The sequence below is a fragment of the Somniosus microcephalus genome, chromosome 23 (assembly GCF_052327205.1).
Source record: "Somniosus microcephalus isolate GS21.2 chromosome 23, FLI_Smic_1.0, whole genome shotgun sequence".
Classification (NCBI taxonomy): Eukaryota; Metazoa; Chordata; class Chondrichthyes; order Squaliformes; family Somniosidae; genus Somniosus; species Somniosus microcephalus.
This window is the reverse complement of record NC_141009.1, coordinates 35,154,907-35,172,311: the sequence shown is the minus strand read 5'-3', so window position 1 is coordinate 35,172,311 and position 17,405 is coordinate 35,154,907. Positions and strand designations below refer to the sequence as shown.

At 44.4% G+C, this 17,405-nt stretch overlaps 1 protein-coding gene across 1 annotated transcript in view; it reads right to left on the bottom strand.

The window, feature by feature from the left end:
• The window catches only part of akna (AT-hook transcription factor), a 181,089-nt gene that overhangs the window by 14,405 nt on the left and 149,279 nt on the right, over positions 1-17,405 (bottom strand). The window contains exons 14-18 of the mRNA XM_085965770.1: positions 15,535-15,638; positions 12,233-12,477; positions 11,111-11,261; positions 8,700-8,852; positions 7,329-7,441 (exon numbers count right to left, since the gene is read on the bottom strand). Of these exons, the coding sequence (XP_085821896.1) occupies positions 7,329-7,441; positions 8,700-8,852; positions 11,111-11,261; positions 12,233-12,477; positions 15,535-15,638 (766 nt within the window). The remainder of the gene's footprint in view (positions 1-7,328; positions 7,442-8,699; positions 8,853-11,110; positions 11,262-12,232; positions 12,478-15,534; positions 15,639-17,405) is intronic.

Genomic DNA, 17,405 nt, shown 5'->3' with positions numbered 1-17,405 from the left:
ATGTTCTTTTATCATCCTTTGTGATGTGAAAGTTCATTGCAGTAGCTATATCTGTAGAAGTGCAACATCCATACCTCTCATGGTGCTCAGTCCATAAACCTAATGCTCTCTCTCCATAGGCTCACTCTATAGGACGACAGAAGATGGGATGACCTTGATCTGGACTGGAGGCGACGGAGGTTGAACAGTTTCCCGTTTGTTCTGTAAATTAGCTCCACTCCAGCGGGGAGCTTACTGAGGGTGAGATGGAGCATTGCAGCAAGGAAGATGGAGAAGAGCGTTGGTGCGATGACACAGCTTTGCTTGACACCGGTCCGTACGTGAATTGGGTCTGTGATGGAACCGTTGGTCAAGATCACGGCTTACATGATGTCGTTAAGCTCTACTCAGAGCTCCGACACGGCAAGAGAGCACCAGGTGGGCAGAAGAAACGCTTCAAGGGCACCCTCAAAGCTTCCTTGAAAAAGTGCAACATCCCCACCGACACCTGGGAATCCCTGGCCCAAGACCGCACAAAGTGGAGGAGAAGCATCTGGGAAGGCGCCAAACACCTCGAGTCTCTTCGCCGGGAGTAAGCAGAAGCCAAGCGCAAGCAGCGCATGTCAACCCAAGCACCCAACCCACCTGCCCCTTCAACCACTGTCTGCCCCACCTGTGACAGAGACTGTAGGTCCCGCATTGGACTCATCAGTCGCCTGAGAACTCATTTTTAATGTGGAAGCAAGTCATCCTCGGTTCCGAGAGACTGCCTAAGAAGACTCTATAGGAGAAGGATACAGAGAACTAGAGATAAGTGGGCTTGCTGGCAAGTGGCAGACACGGTGGGCACTACAGTTAATGGCAAGAGTTGGTATTAACCCATATCCGGGATTCATTGATTGCTTCTACTGTCTATATAATGCCCTAGGTAGACTCTATAAGGTACGGTGCTGAAATTACACTGTGGGACACTAGCGTACAAATGCTGAACACATTTGTCAGAAATTCCTCTCCTTTTTTTAGTCCCCAGTTACTTTAGGCAGTTTAATGGCTCCACTGAAGAGGAATTTCAGACAATATGTGAAGTGTATGTACCACAGTCCCCTCAGTATAATTTCAGGGCCTGGAGAGTATATGAAGTAATTGGCAAAAAAAAGTTAATTCTTAATACTGTGAGTAAAGCATGATCAGCAAATGAAGCATCAAGTGTAATTCACATAACAGCTTGCTAAATGAGTCCAATCACAAAATACTGTATATAGCAGCTCAAAAGTTAAAAGGTTCCTTATTATTTTGGAAGGGCTCTGCTCACAGCTTATATTTATGGTTCCTAGTTTTGGTCTCCCCACAAGTGGAAACATCTTCTCTACGTCTACCTTATCAAACCCCTTCATAATGAGATAGAAGCCGAGTGAACTCGACCACACAGAATCCATAAAACCAGCCTGACTTTTAGAGATTTAAGGTCATGAGAAAAGAATCACATAACTGAGTTTGCTTTCATTAAAGAGATTGAGAGGTGGCGTAATCCAGGACTTTAAAATACTTAAAGGCATACAATGATACTGATGTTAAGTAACCTGTTTAACTTGGACTGACAGTGCAGAAGTGGAGATCACTGGTCTGAATATCAGCAAACCTCATGTGAGACTAAACGGATTTTACTTTCCTCACAGGAGAGTGGATGTGTGTAACAGAGCTTCAGGGGAAAAAAATCCGTTGATTTATTATTCAGTCATTTGTTATTGTTAAGCTCCCCAGTGGCTCAAGAAGTCCATCCAGTGAGGAAGTGAGTCTTACAGAGCAGGGTGGTGCAGATTTCAGCCAGAATACTGGTAGGGTTGAAACAATGTGCCTTTGTGCCCTGGCTTAAGTAGGGCAACATTGACCTGAGTTTCTGTTCCTGTGACCCCGTACATGTGGATATCAGATAAGGACAAGCTCAAGCCTGGCTGTTTTGCCCTCATGAACAAATAACCCACCGATCCTCACTGTCAAAGGCTCTCGCTGAAACAATGGGGAGAGCACCGGCGGGCACTTGACCAATGGAACTGTACCCCAGGAAGAGGTGGGGGATGGGAAGAACATTGGCGATGAAGAGAGAGAAAAAAACTATTTCAAAAAAGGAGCTGGACATATATCTGCTTTGGATGGGATTAAGGTTGATAGGCAAAGACAAATATTTCATGGGGCACCATAGTTTCTGTGCTGTTGGGGCTGGGGGAGGGATGTGTTGTCTGTGGAGGCCAGTAAAAAAAGGCTTGAGTAATGGAAATACTTATTTTGGGGTGTTGCTGAGCACCTTGGGGGATCAGGGAGTACTTCTACAGAACTTCCCCTCAGGTGGTTTTGAGTCCTTACCAGAATGGTTTTTATCTAGATTATGGAAGGAGTGGGATTGGTGGGCTAACCTGCCCGTGCTCATTCTCTTACGCTTCTTATTGCAGTAGTGTTGTGAAGGCTATGAATCTAGAGCGACTTGGCCGCAGGCTGATTAATCTTATGCTAATGGATTGAGACTTTTAAAACTTCAAAGATCTACATAGCCAATCCTATCTGTAAAATGGTACCTCAGAAGTAGCTTTCTGTCAAAAATGTTGTTATGCCAGTATATGAATAACTCACCAAGAAATCAGGCTTTATGTTTTGAATGGGCCCTATGGCCTAGAAATTCAGTGGGCCTTGCGCCCACTTAGCGCCTAAAGAGGTCTTTTGCACTGGCGGGGTGGTAGCGCTGAAATTGACTGCAGCGGTATTGGCGGCGGTAGCCGTTAGCGCTGCGCCGGGACGGATGACGTCATCGGTGTGCGCGGTGGCCCGTAACGCCCCGAAACCGCGCCGATACCCATATTTATTTGCGCCCGCCTCCTCCGAAGCGGGCGCAAACAGCGAACAGAAAACGGGGCCGTCCTGCTGCCATAGTGGGGCGCTTTAAAGCTGAAGGTGCGGCCGGCTGCTTTTTCGGCGGCCGCCTGCCCGCACCTCCTTCCCCGGCCTCCTCCACCACCCCCCCCCGCCGCGGCATTGCCTGCTGGTTTCCGTGGAGCCCGGCACTTCTCCGTTGTGCCGGGCTCTTTTGCTGGCACTCGCGATCGGGGCTCCGGCCGTTGCAGGCACCTCCCCCTTAAGAGAAGGGGAAGGCCTGCAGTACCGCAGCCTGCCGCACCGCATCGGGTGGCGCTGCGGCAACTAGCGCGCCAATATTCAGTTGCAGCGCCCCAAACGGAGGCGGGCACACCCTGGTATAGCGCCCGCTTCCGAATTGGGGTGCAGAAGACGAATATACGGCGTGCGCTAATGCCTCCCCGCCCAGCGCTAACTTTTGGGCGCGAGCGAGCTGCCCGCGCCCAAGTGAATTTCTAGGCCTATGTGTACACATGTGGTATCAATCATTGTCATGGTAAATTGTTGCAAAATCTTCCAAAAAGGTTACCATTGGGTAGATGGCACTTTTACCCAGGGGATGATGTAAAGACAGTGAATCTTTGAAGGGCAGTTCCCAGGGTCTTTGAGAATGCTGGAGTGCCAGGCCTTGTGGTCTCCCCCCATCAATCATCAGGGTCGAACACAAAGAGATGAGCTATTTCCAATTTCTCATTGTCCACAGGCCTGGATCAAAGGCGGGTAAATGGGGTTGAGGTACAGATCAGCCGTGATCTTACTGAATGGCGGAATAGGCTCGCGGGGCTGAATGGCTTACTCCTGTTCCTATGTTCTATTCGTATTTCCTTTATGGTAGTTTTCATCTGCTGTAAGGCAATGTGACCAGCCCAGTTTAATGCCAGAAAATCAGGACTGCTCTGAATCGGTCATGCTGGCCTGTACATCTAATTCTCTGATCTGTATTCCCTTTGAGTGATACTGTGCTGGGAGCAGAGTCGCATCAAATTTACCTTTATACGTATGTATTGCCCTCTATTTTCTGGGTGTTTTTCTTTCATATACCAAGAAAACGTATAGGAACAAAGGGGATAATAATGATGTGCTATTAAATTAATGATTGGCCACCATTTCTCAAAATGCAGGCAAGGTTGGTCACTGGCAGCATGAACTCAGAATATTGGCTGAGAGAAGTTCAACAATAAAATGTTCCCAGACCTTTTTACTGTTGGTTCTCACAATTGATACACAGACTTGGTTGGTAGGCTGCAGATTGTCTTCCTAGATTTTTCCCTCCTTCCTGAATTTCTGTAACAGCTTTCCTTATTTTCCTTCCTACACCTGCCTTTGGCTGTCAGGTGCCCTCAAAGGGTCCATAAAGTTCTCAAACCTCTCCCAGCTTCCCCTTCACTTTCTGCACATCACACAGGGGAGAGACAGACAGTCACTGCAGGCGAACACTTGTCCCATTATATTTACTTGAAAAGTACTTGGAAGCACCCAGATTTTGTGACAAAAAATAAAAGCATCTTCGAATACTTTTACACTTCTCTTCCTACTGACCGTTGGAGCACCATTACTAATTTCTGATGACGGCTGCAACTTTGTTCAAAGAAGAGGCCATCTATTATGACTGACCAGACATTACAGTTCAAACAAAAGTAAAACTGGATTTAACTTGATGCGATACTCAGCAAGAAATGGAGGAATGGGAACTGTGGTATGAGCCAACGAGTGATGTTGACTAAATGTTATTTGGCAAGTTGAAGGCCCAACTTACTGATGCACCTTTCATCTTTGCTAACAATGAAACACAACACATCATTACAGGGTGTTATGTGAATTTTATTATCACGATAAAGTGCTGAAAGTAAAGGCAACATTCTGAAGCCTTCAGCATAGTGGGGGGGTCAAAGTTGTCTGTTCTGCCAGTGGACCATCTACGAGCATAGCCTCTGGTCAAAATTCATCTCCAGTCAGCAATGCTTTGGGGGACATAGTGCAGGGAGCTACTCAGTGTCATCACAAGGATTTCAGTAGAGTGTGATCATGGGTGTGTGAAGTTATTGAACTATATTCATTCGAACTGAAAAAACCCAGTACTGCAATTATGATTTTGTCCTTTCAAAATTTGATTGTACCCAAGGAGAGCATTTTGAACCACATAACATGACAGCAAAGTAATCATGGTTATATGTCTGCTGTTGGTGTTGCTTGTAGTGGGAGCGGTTTATTGGCACAATAGTAAAGTGTATTGGTTTAACTGTGAATGGTACCAATATGCAGAATAAGCTGACTAACAACAATGCAGCTGATGGCTGAGATAAAGGAGGAGGAAGGAGGCCCTAACAGAATAGGTCCTGCACATTTGTGGCTTTGGGTGTGCGTGTTTTGAGGGGGGGGGGGTGGTAATGATTGTTGAGGTGAGCTCATAGGTGAATGTTTATGAGTTACAGACTGACCAGATCAGGAGATTGAGATGTGTGTGTCGACATCAAGTGTAACAATGCTCTGTCTTGTGTTGCCTGTGGTGAAAATAGCTGGGTTTAACATCCCCTAATGAAGTGCTGATTTTCTGGAAGTATGTTTTAATATCACTGTGTATTTCAATAAGTTCTTCCAATAACTTATTGTTTCTCCTCTGTTCCTCCATGATCTCCCGCCGCAGATTAAGATTACTCTTGTACGAATATAAGGAACTTTCTGAATAATGAGATTTCCGGTTCCCTCCCCCCATCGCCTTTTGCTGCCTCGGCATTGAACCAGAGGTTGTTTCTTCATTTCTGAACCTCATGTATTTCATGCTGTCTTGCTCTCTCTTTTCTGGGACTAACTTCTTTTTAATCTCTTGCTCTGTTTTCTGACTTAGACGTTGAATAGGATGTTGATATGATGAGGACCTTTCTGTGTTAGTAACAAAACATTTGATATTAAAAGGTGTGTGACATTCCAAACCTTTTAAACCCTTACAATCCTAGTCACTGTTGTGCTAGTTTTTACAGAGCTCCTATTTATTCTACAGAACTAGGGTTCAATTCATCAAAATTCAACTGACCAGTTAAACATTCATTCAAAATATATATAACCAACGAAAGAATTTCCCGGTCTCAGTGGTTTCTGGATTACAGCAAACTTTCAAGCCATGACCATCAATATGAACCAAGACAAGTCACTCCATCGCAGACACCAGGCACTCCCATATAAGCAGCCTCCACATCACACAGCAGAAGTGCTACCAGTTAATGTTTTCATGCTAAGGTAGAGCTGGAGCCATTATTTTCAATATATGCAAGACCCATCGGGCAGGATTTTCACTGGGCCGTGGAGGCGGGATTGGAGGCGTGTGGGGGGTTAAAATCCCCAAATCGGGGGTCCCGAACCCATCCCGCACCCAACCCGCCTCCATGCCAGTTTCAAAGGAGGCAGCTACCCGACCCGCACTGGGACCCGCCTCCCTGAGGCAGGAAGGGGATTAGTGCCAATTAACTGCCTGTGAACAGGTAGTTAACAGGCAATTTTTAGCCTAATCCCTATTTTTAATGTTGAAGTGTGGGATTCCCAACGGCTCCAAACCACGCCAAGTTAGAGGAGGCGGACCGTTGGGATGAAGGGCTTGGAGGGGTCGAGATGTCCGGTGTTCAGGTGAGTGATGGGTGCATGAGTGCAAAGGTAAGTGTGTTTGGTGTGTGTAAAGTGTTTAAAGAAGTTCTACTAACCTTTACTCACCTTTACAGCCTTCCTTCAGGTCTCGGGAGTCCCTCATCTCACCGGCACAGAAAGCAGAATGGCTGCAAGCGGTCAAAAATTGCAGCATTCAGCTTTCTGTTCCGGGGAGATCTCTAAATCAGCCTGAGAGGAAGGAATTAACTTAAGAGTACAGATTGTCAGTGTTTGACAGCTTCAAACAGCTGTCAAACGCCGATATTTCATCTGTCAAAAGGTCTTGACAGATGAAATATCAATCTGTGATGTCACCTGTTGCCGGGTGGCCCTTAATTGGCCTGCTGAGCCCGCTGGGCGGGCTCAACAAGGTCAATCAAGTCAAAATTGCGTGGGTTGGCTAGAACTCGGTGGAGGCGGGACTACAACCCCGAAAGTTGTAGTCCCGCCTCCTACCCGACTCCTGAATGAAAACGCAGCCCATCGTGTCATAGACAATTGCATTAAAGAAGATCTCAGCTCCTCTTTAACAAAAGTAGAATTTAGTCATTCATAATCTTTTGCCAAGTGTATAATGACCATTTGGTCAAGGCACTGCTGGTGCCAGAGAACCGAGGCCCATTGAAGTGCCAACTCCTTTGGGAGAGGAGGGGAGTGGGAAATATCAGTTGGAAAAAGTGACGTCATCAAAAGGAGATAGGGAATTCTAACACCAAAACTTTAAATCTGGTTAATGGGGAATGAAAAGATATTATAAGGATGAAGTGGGCATTTAATTTATCTCGTAGAAATTCTTTGTGCACACTTACGTATTTCTAGTTCAGATTTGTGCTGTGGGAATAACTTTGAGCAGCTGTGACCTTCTGAGGATTTGTTCCAAACCTGGTCCTCCATCTCTTCCAGATGCTCCTGTGTGTGTTTCCTTCAAAAAGAAAATCAGAATGATATCTGAAGGAGGATTATTTTATAGTTTGAGATGCGACACGTCCGTTATTCAAATGATACGACACACTGTAGCATAAGAATATGGTTCCTTTATAGGCATGGAGAAACAGGACAGGAAACTTGAATCCAATGATACAGCAGAGTCTTTTGGGATGTGTCTAATGAAAACTGTGTTGTCAATAAGAATAATAAAAATAAATGGTTTCTAATCCTAACCACTAGGCCCAACTGTAAATACAAACCACTAGGCCCCCAACTACTAACTCTAAATCGTATGATGTCAATGCAGGGTCGGCTGTGATGTCAGTAATCATTGTGATGCAGGCAGGCCGCGTTGTCAATAATCACCTGGAATCTTTTGCGCACGCACAGTTAACATTTAAACACATCTCATTGTCATAATCCTTTTAGGAATTTGCGGAAGTTCATTCTTGTTTAGACTTTGGCAAAAGGCGATAATAATCAAAGTTTTTTGTGTGTGAAGATCTCCAGAAATCAGGCACAAACTCATTTAGGTAGGCCAGCAGCTTTAGGCTGACCGCAGCAGGAGCAATCAAAAAAAATTCAAATGAATGATCTTCGGAATTTTCCACTAAGCTGCTAAAGGTGCCAGAAAATCTCCGCTAGGACTTATTAACGAAAAACACCATTATACTGTGGACCCAGTCACATAACCTGCTTCCTACCACAATAATACTGAGAAAACTAACAGCATGATACAAAGAATGGGAGCAGGTTTTCAGAATTACCAAACATTATTTAAATAAAACGAACTTAATTTGACTGGTAAAATGCAGTAAAGATAGAAAGAAAAAACTTGCATCTATATAGCGCCTTTTACAACCTCAATACACCCCAAAGTGCTTCACAACCAATGAAGTACTTTGAAGTGTAATGTAGGGAAATGTGGCAGCCAATTTGCGCACAGCGAGGTCCCACAAACAGCAATGAGATAAATGACCGGATAATCAGTTTTTGGTGGTGTTGGTTGAGAGATAAATGCTGGTCAGGACACCAGGAGAAACACCCTGCTCTTCTTTGAATAGCGCCATGGATTCTTTGATGTTCACCTGGGAGGGCAGACGGGACCTCGGTTTAACATCTCACAGCACATTGTTGCTTAATTTCTATCACCTCCATTAAAATGGGTATATTGGGTATCGATGACAAAGAAAGCATCTGTGCTTTGTAGCACTATTTAGTGATTACAGAGAATGCACCAAACCCTTGCTGACCTTCTGGGAGAAAGCTGGTGACCAAGATGGCCTTGAGATCTGGGCATCACTAGTGATGGAGTCTCTTCAGAATCTCCTTGGGGCTTATGCAAAGTCTCCTCCAGGCGCTGCTTGAGTTGGGAGACCTCTATCTGCAATTCCTGAATCACCTCACTGCAAACACAACATCAAATACAAATGATTAAAGGGGCAAGGAAAATATCAAATTGACTTGGACCAGATCAATTCATTCACAAAGTAATTGTAGTTCAGAAATTAATTTGGGGAAATTGATACCTTTTAGAAACACAGTTTATTTGCCTGGACCAACGGTGTACTCAGGCACCAGTTGTTTAAATTACAAATCCATTCCAAATGTGGCTGCCAAATTGAACATTAGGCATTTTAAGCCAGGGTTGATGCAGGGAAGGCACACCTGCTCAGTGTGCCACTATCAAACCATTAATGAATTCCTGATTGGATTTTTTTGTCCTGCAGAAGTGCTAAACATAGAAACATGGAAACATAGAAGATAGGAGCAGGAGTAGGCCATTCGGCCCCTCGAGCCTGCTCCGCCATTCAATGAGATCATGGCTGATCGTCCAAATTCAGTACCCTGTTCCTGCCTTCTCTCCATATCCCTTGATCCCTTTAGCCTTAAGAAATATATCCAACTCCTTCTTGAATATATTTAATGAATTGGCCTCTACTGCCTTCTGTGGCAGAGAATGTCACAGGTTCACCACTCTCTGGGTGAAGAAATTCCTCCTCATCTCTGTCCTAAATGGCTTACCCCTTATCTTTAGACTGTGACCCTTGGTTCTGGACTCCCCGACCATCGGAAACATCCTTCCAGCATCTATTCTGTCTAGTCCTGTTAGAATTTTATAAGTTTCGATGAGATCCCCTCTCATTCTTCTAAACTCCAGCGAGTACAAGCCCAATCGACCCAATCTCTCCTCATACGTCATTCCTGCCATCCCAGGTATCAGTCTGGTGAATCTTCGCTGCACTCCTTCCATGGCAAGAACATCCTTCCTCAGATAAGGCGACCAAAACTGCACACAATACTCAAGGTGTGGTCTCACCAAGACTCTGTACAACTGCAGCAAGACATCCTTGTTCCTGTACTCAAACCCTCTCGCTACGAAGGCCAACATACCATTTGATTTCTTAACCGCCTGCTGCACCTGCAAGCTTACTTTCAGCGACTGGTGCACAAGGACGCCCAGGTCTCATTGCACTTCCCCTTCTCCCAATCTATTGCCATTCAGATAATAATCTGTCTTCCTGTTTTTGACACCAAAGTAGATAACCTCGCATTTATCTACGTTATATTGCATCTGCCATGCTTCTGCCCAATCACCCAACCTGTCCAAATCATACTGGAGTTTCTCGGCATCCTCCTCACAGCACACACGCCCACCCAGCTTTGTGTCATCTGCAAACTTGGAGTATTACATCTAGTTCCCTCGTCCAGATCATTAATATATATTGTGAATAGCTGGGGTCCAAGGACCGATCCCTGCGGTACCCCACTAGTCACTGCCTGCCACTCGGAAAAAGAGCCGTTTATTCCAACTCTTTGCTTTCTGTCTGCCAACCAGTTCTCTATCCAAGTCAATACCTTGCCCCCAATCCCATGTGCCTTAATTTTACACGCTAATCTGTTATGCGGGACTTTATCGAAAGCCTTTTGAAAATCCAAATACACCACATCCACTGGTTCTCCCTTATCTATTTTACCAGTTACATCCTCAAAAAATTCCAGTAGATTAGTCAAGCATGATTTACCTTTTGTAAATCCATGTTGACTTTGTCCGATCCGGTCACTTTTTTCCAAGTGCTCTCCTATTACATCCTTTATAATGGACTCTAGCATTTTCCCCACTACCGATGTCAGACTTACCGGTCTGTAATTCCCCGTTTTCTCCCTACCACCCTTTTTAAACAGTGGGGTAACATTAGCTACCCGCCAATCCATGGGTACTGTTCCAGAGTCTATCGAAACATAGAAGATAGGAGCAGGAGTAGGTCATTCGGCCCCTCGAGCCTGCTCCGCCATTCAATGCGATCATGGCTGATCATCCAAATTCAGTACCCTGTCCCTGCTTTCTCCCCATATCCCTTGATCCCTTTAGCCTTAAGAAATATATCCAACTCCTTTTTGAATATATTTAATGAATTGCCCTCTACTGCCTTCTGTGGTAGAGAATTCCACAGGTTCACCACTCTCTAGGTGAAGAAATTCCTCCTCATCTCTGTCCTAAATGGCTTACCCCTTATCCTTAGACTGTGACCCCTGGTTCTGGACTCCCCGACCATCGGGAACATCCTTCCTGCATCTAGTCTGTCTAGTCCTGTTAGAATTTTATAAGTTTTGTAAGTTATGCTACATATATAAATGCAATGGGATTCTTATCAATACTTACTCTCTAGCTGAGTGAATGCTCAAAGGGCTGGAACTGTAATGGACTTTAGGGTGGAAAGCTAAAGGTGATGAGGTTAGAGATGAACGACGACGCCTCTGCTTGGCATAGGCACTGAGGCCACTTTGAACATCAGGCTCTGACTCAGTGCGACCTTAAATAAAGTAAGGAAAAATCTTCTCAGGATCATATTATTCCCCAAAAGACAGGACTTTAGAATACATTAAAAATGACCATTGCAATATTGACTATACATTTAAGAAAAATGCTATTTCAATTTCCTTCTATTCTGCCATACAATGTACCGTAACACCAATCTCTTAACAATATCCCTTTTTGCACCAGGTTGTATTGTCCATTTCCTCCACCAGTCATCTTTAGGCCTTTGGACAATACCATCAATTTATGTGAAACTTTGGGCAGTTTTCCACATTGCACACCCACCCGCATGCAACTGGGGTGAGGCCAACTTAAATTTAATTCACTCCGGACAATTAGGAGGAAATAGAAAGAAAGAGAGAGCGAGATAGATAGAGATGTGAAAATGAGAGATTTTCATGAATTTGGGTTGGATTTGAACCCAGGTTTCAGTGTTGAAAGGACAATGTACGAACCCATGGTGTCACCCATTAATATATTTTTAAAGATCATTGAGATTTCTGGGTTCCGGAAGGTCTAGAAGCAAAAGGTGTGCTTGATTCCTCATTGCTGGCCAGCAGAGTAACTCACTTCTACTTCACTGCAGAACTCAACCATTTTAATTTGCCTCCCGACAACTTTTACATTCCCTAAATTGTACACTAATTCCCCAAAAGAGAGCAGACATGCAAATTAGTCTCCGGGCCTCCGATGCTCTTAGATCAGTTACCAGAAGGCCCACAAAAGTAGAATAGCTCAACTAGCCCTTTTCTTTTCTTTTTCTTCCTCTGGGAAAGCATCTCACCTTTGCTTCATAGCATCCAGAAGGCCTGCATGAAATAGAGGTCACGCTGAGTGTCAAAGTACAAGGGTCCAAACCTGCATCCCGCCACTTGGTGAAGCCCACCGGCTCACTGACTGGCTGTGCTGCTGGGGTGCCTCCCATCAACTCGCTTGGTTACAAATTCTAAAAAATGTTCAACTTACTGACAAAGGTCTCCTGTTCAAACTCACTCATTACGCTGCCTGTCCACTGCTGAGGTGAGCTAGTACGGGAAGGATCTGCTTGTGTAACACTGTCCCGCCTCATTATGTTGCTCATTCTTACTGACGTAGGGAATTCATATTCAGTCATGCCTCTCTGATCAGTTTCCTGAGGCCGCAAGGCTCCGTTAGCATGTGCATCATCCCGTGTAGGAGATTTTAGTAAAGTCTCCCTTTGGCTTTGACGTCTGTGATGGGAAAAATTGTAAAGATTGAAACTTAACTACTGTTCAGAAGTTCTGTTGTCCTCTCATCTTATTCAAGTGAATTTGGAGAATTATAAGATACAATGTCAGTGACTTATCATTGTTCTTAGTGAAAAAGATCCAGTGTTCTAGAGAAAGTTATGAGAATCACTGTACTGCCAATAGTATTGAACACAAGTGAAACGAGAGCTACAATCTGCTATCACTGAACTAACAGCATCAAGCACTTCCAGTTCAGGCATTGCACAGACCAGTGGGTGTGCACCTACTCACACTACCCCTACAATGCATCTGAACCAATCTATCAGAGGAGTGCTCTCTCCTATTCCACCATGGTATCTACACATGACCTTTAGCTTCTCACAGCTCAAATTGTTCACTTTGGAAGATTTCCACACTGAGGCTAATGCCACCAGGACTTTTTTATTTTGGACACTTTGCAAGTACAGTACATGACACTGTCATCACCTGGACTGGTTTTCAACCTAGTTCCCTACATGTGAAGGCAAATAATGGAGACTGGTAATTTTTTTTTCCATTATTCATTCATGGGATCTGGGTGTCGCTGGCATGGCCAGCATTTATTGCCCATCCCTAATAGCCCTCGAGAAAGTGATGGTGAGCCGCCTTCTTGAAGCGCTGCAGTCCATGTGGTGAAGGTACTGCCACAGTGCTATTAGCGAGGGAGTTCCAGGATTTTGACCCAGCGTCGATGAAGGAACGGCGATATATTTCCAAGTCAGGATGGCGTGTGACTTGGAGGGGAACTTGGAGGTGGTGGTGTTCCCATGCGCCTGTTGCCCTTGTCCTTCTAGGCTGCTGCGCTGCCTAGTGACGATACCCCAGTTACCCAGCTCTTTAAATTACACTGAGAATTATTTCACCTCCATCTGTTCACTATCTGTTTATACTTCCTCTAGAAATTAGAGGTTTTTTCTCTCTCTCACTAGGTGGCACAGTCACCTCTTCAGCCAGAGACAGCTGTAGAAAAGGCAGTGGATACAGGAGTCTCCGTTATAAATTACGTTGTATCTATTGAGAGCACAAAAATATGAAGTAATTATCTGAGATTTCCCTTAAAAAGGAGGAAATTGGTTTCTTTTGGTGGAAACACGTACCACAGCACATAGAACAGATGCAAATAAATAAAATGCCACTGAATATCTTGTGCCATTTTCATTATGTTGTATATATTTCATACAATTAATCAGTTATTCCATGCCAGCCGCACTGCGTGGACATAAAGAGTGAAGCATTAAGGTGGTTTTCCCTCAGGTCACATTAGTTGTGATTCATATTAGCTGTCTGTGATGAAGTTAACAAAAAGCAGAACATCCCAAGGTGCTTCACAGAGAGGTGGGCCAGGTACTGATTAGGCACAGTGAGAAATTTAGGGTAGGTGACCAAAAAACATAGATTTTAAAGAGGCTTTTTTAAAGATGGGGACAAATTTGGTGAGATGGAGGGTTTATGAAGAGCATTCCAAACACCCACATGAGCAAACCGCTCTGCTAACTCCATTGCTTGGGCCCAAATTTGTTCTGTGGAACCCCCGCCCCCTCCCATCCATCCCCAGCCCGATATCACACTGTATAGCTGAACTGTACAAAAGACAGCACAGTAAGTATTGTGCATAACTTTTAAAGGAATATACTAAAAAGAAACTCTGTACCAATCAAGTAAATGGAATTGAAGTTGATGTCTACATAATGTTCTTTTGCCAACTTGCCTTGTGGTTTTACCAGCTTTACTGTGATTATGCTCTCAGTACTTTGAAGATTAATTAATGGAATCATGAGTTGTAGCTATGCTGATCCAGCATAAGAAAACTCTGTTTCTCTCTTCACAGATGCTGCCTGAGCTGCTGAGTATTTCCAGCATTTTCTGTTTATATTTCAGATTTCCAGCATCCGCAGTATTTTGCCTTTTGTATAAGCTATAGGGGTAAAAATTGGGTAGCGCCCCCTTTGGGGTGCTACCTTCGCCGGGGCATTAATTTTAGCGCCCCGAAAAAGTTCGTGCCCCTGCAGCCGATTTATCCGTTTTATAATATGACGAACAGAACTGTACACAGTACTCCAATTGTGGTCTAACCAAGGTTCAGTACAAGTTTAGCATAACTTCTCTACTCTTAGGGCACTAACGGGAGGTGCAAATCAACCAAATTTAGCCCCCATAGAGTCTGTCAGCTTTCTCAGATAACCCGATAGAGATGTTACACACAATCTGAATGTTGGCACTTAGCAGAAAACTGGGCTTTGAATGTCTTTATTTCCGTTATGAAAATTGAATGGGTTGATAACAAGGTAAAGATATGTTCCCTTCAATGTAGTAAAGGCAATAACATGTTGCTTCCAGTCAGGCACCCAAACCCCCTGCCCCATCTCAAATCATCACTTTTTCAGGGGTAAAGCTGGACCTGCCTTTCATGCCTTAAATCCATAAAACTGAAATCCATAAAACTGAAACCCAGGCTGGTTTTGCATTCTCAGCACTGACTCCAGTCCCAAAGCCCTCCACTGCCCGCAGCCTCAGCCCTGGGTCTGAGGTGGTTGTCTTTGTCTCGATTAAGGCGAGCTCATTGCCGGAACTTTCTGGCCAGTTTGTCCTTTTCAGCAAGTCATATTAGCTAGTTCAAATTTTGCAGGAATCCACACATCAGTTGGAAAGGACAAGGGAGTTTTCGGTCAGCAAGTCACAGCAAGGAGCCCATCCCGACCAAGGACAAATGCAATTGGGGCAGGCCTGGTACGTGGAAGACTTGAATAACTTGCTGGTAAAGAATGGCAGAAACTCTGAGGAAATGTGGTTCTACACAGAAGAAGCATCAAAACTATTATCTATAGAAGATCCCTGGTGTACAAATCTGTCCGTGCTGGCAAATCTAAAACCAATGACATGAGTCCTCTCAGATATTTACACTGGGTGAAGATAACATTCCCGAATCAGTTTGGCATCGACACAGAACATGAAAGAAAGTTCATTCGTTTCTCTACAATGTTTCATTCTGCACAGCAACTGAAGCATTTTCTTTGGTACCTGCTCGGAGGGCGTTGATGTTCTGGAGTCTGACTCGCTGGTGTGAGCCTGCTGCTCTCGGACCCCACAAACCCACTGTCTGTCTCTGGAGAGACAATGCGATCCTGAAAAAGCAGAGCACACTCGTTAATACTGTGAGCTAGGCAGAGGTCCTTTATAGGCCGAAACATTTCCTGAACCGAGTCCGAGGAGAAACAATAAGGTGCCCAGAGATTTAAGTAGAGCGAGGAAAAGGGAATACAGGAACTCTCTATCCAAAACCAGTATCATTTTCTCTCGATCTAAAAGACAGTTATTATATAGAATATACAGTACAGAAACAGGCCATTCGGCCCAACCAGTCCATGCCGGCGTTTATGCTCCACTCGAGCCTCCTCCCGTCTTTCCTCATCTAAATCTATCAGCAGAACCCTCTATTCCCTTCTCCCTCACGTACTTGTCTAGCCTCCCCTTAAATGCATCTATACTATTTGCTTCAACCGCTCCCCATGGTAGTGAGTTCCACATTCTCACCACTCTCTGGGTAAAGAGGTTTCTACTGAATTCCCTATTTGAATTCCTGGTGACTATCTTATATTGATGACCTCTAGTTTTGCTCTTCACCACAAGTGGAAAAACTCTCTCTGTATCTACTCTAGCAAAACCTTTCATAATTTTAAAGACCTCTATTAGATCACCCCTCAGCCTTCTCTTTTCAAGAGAAAAGAGACCCAGCCTGTTCATCCTTTCCTAATAGGTATAACCTTGCAGTTCTGGTATCATCCTGGTAAATCTTTTTGCATCCTCACCAGTGCCTCTATATCTGTTTTATAATATGACGACCAGAACTGTACACAGTACTCCAATTGTGGTCTAACCAAGGTTCAATACAAGTTTAGCATAAATTCTCTACTTTTCAATTCTATCCCTCTAGAAATAAACCCGAGTGCCTGGTTTGCTTTTTTATGGCCTTATTAACCTGCGTCGCTACTTTTAGTGATTTGTGTATTTGTACTCCCAGATCCTTTTGTTCCACTACCCCATTTCGATTCTTATTTTCCAAGTAATATGCGAGCTCCTTATTTTTCTTACCAAAATGTAATACCTCACTGTGCTGAAATTCATTTGCCAATTATATGCCCATTCTGCAAGTTTATTAATGTCTTCTTGTACAGGAAACTTTGTGCTATCCGGCACCCACGGGACCGAGCTGCTGCCGTTGCCTCAAAACTTCCGGATAGACCAGCGTCAATGTTATCAGATAGGAGCTTTTCATCTCCGTATCTGACAACAAAGACTGTTGCTTAGCAACAGCTTGTCAACACTCGGCCCCTGGCTTGGAAGCGTCTCTGAAGCTGTTGCTAAGATACAGAGACACCTTCCAGAGCCTGCCGTATCTGACCACAAACACTGTTGCTCAGCAACAGCTTGTAAACACTCGGCCCAGTAGCTTGGAAGCGTCTCTGAAGCTGTTGCTAAGCTACAAAGACGCTTTCCAGAGCCTGCCTGTGAAAAGAATGCTAGGAGAAGAAAAAAAACCTAACCAAAATGGCTGCTGATTTCTGCCGTTAGATCGAAGCTGCCGGACATTCAGCCTCCGGATAGCACAAAGTTTCCTGTAATTTGTTGCAGTCCTCCTCAGTATTGACTGTCCGCCCAATTTGGCAGCCAATACAAAATTGGACAAGGGCAGCTGAAGGCTCCATTATCTTCACTGCCAAGCAGACCAAGCCAATTACTCTGTTCAGAAAAACGAACAGAATGTTCCCCACCTTTCCTTTTAATGGCAACCCTGCTCTCTTTGTACATTTTTGTTGTGGCACCAGAGGGCCAATTTGTGAGAAGGTGGGGAATGTGACAGTGCTCTACGGCAATCTTGAGAAGCCCTTGTA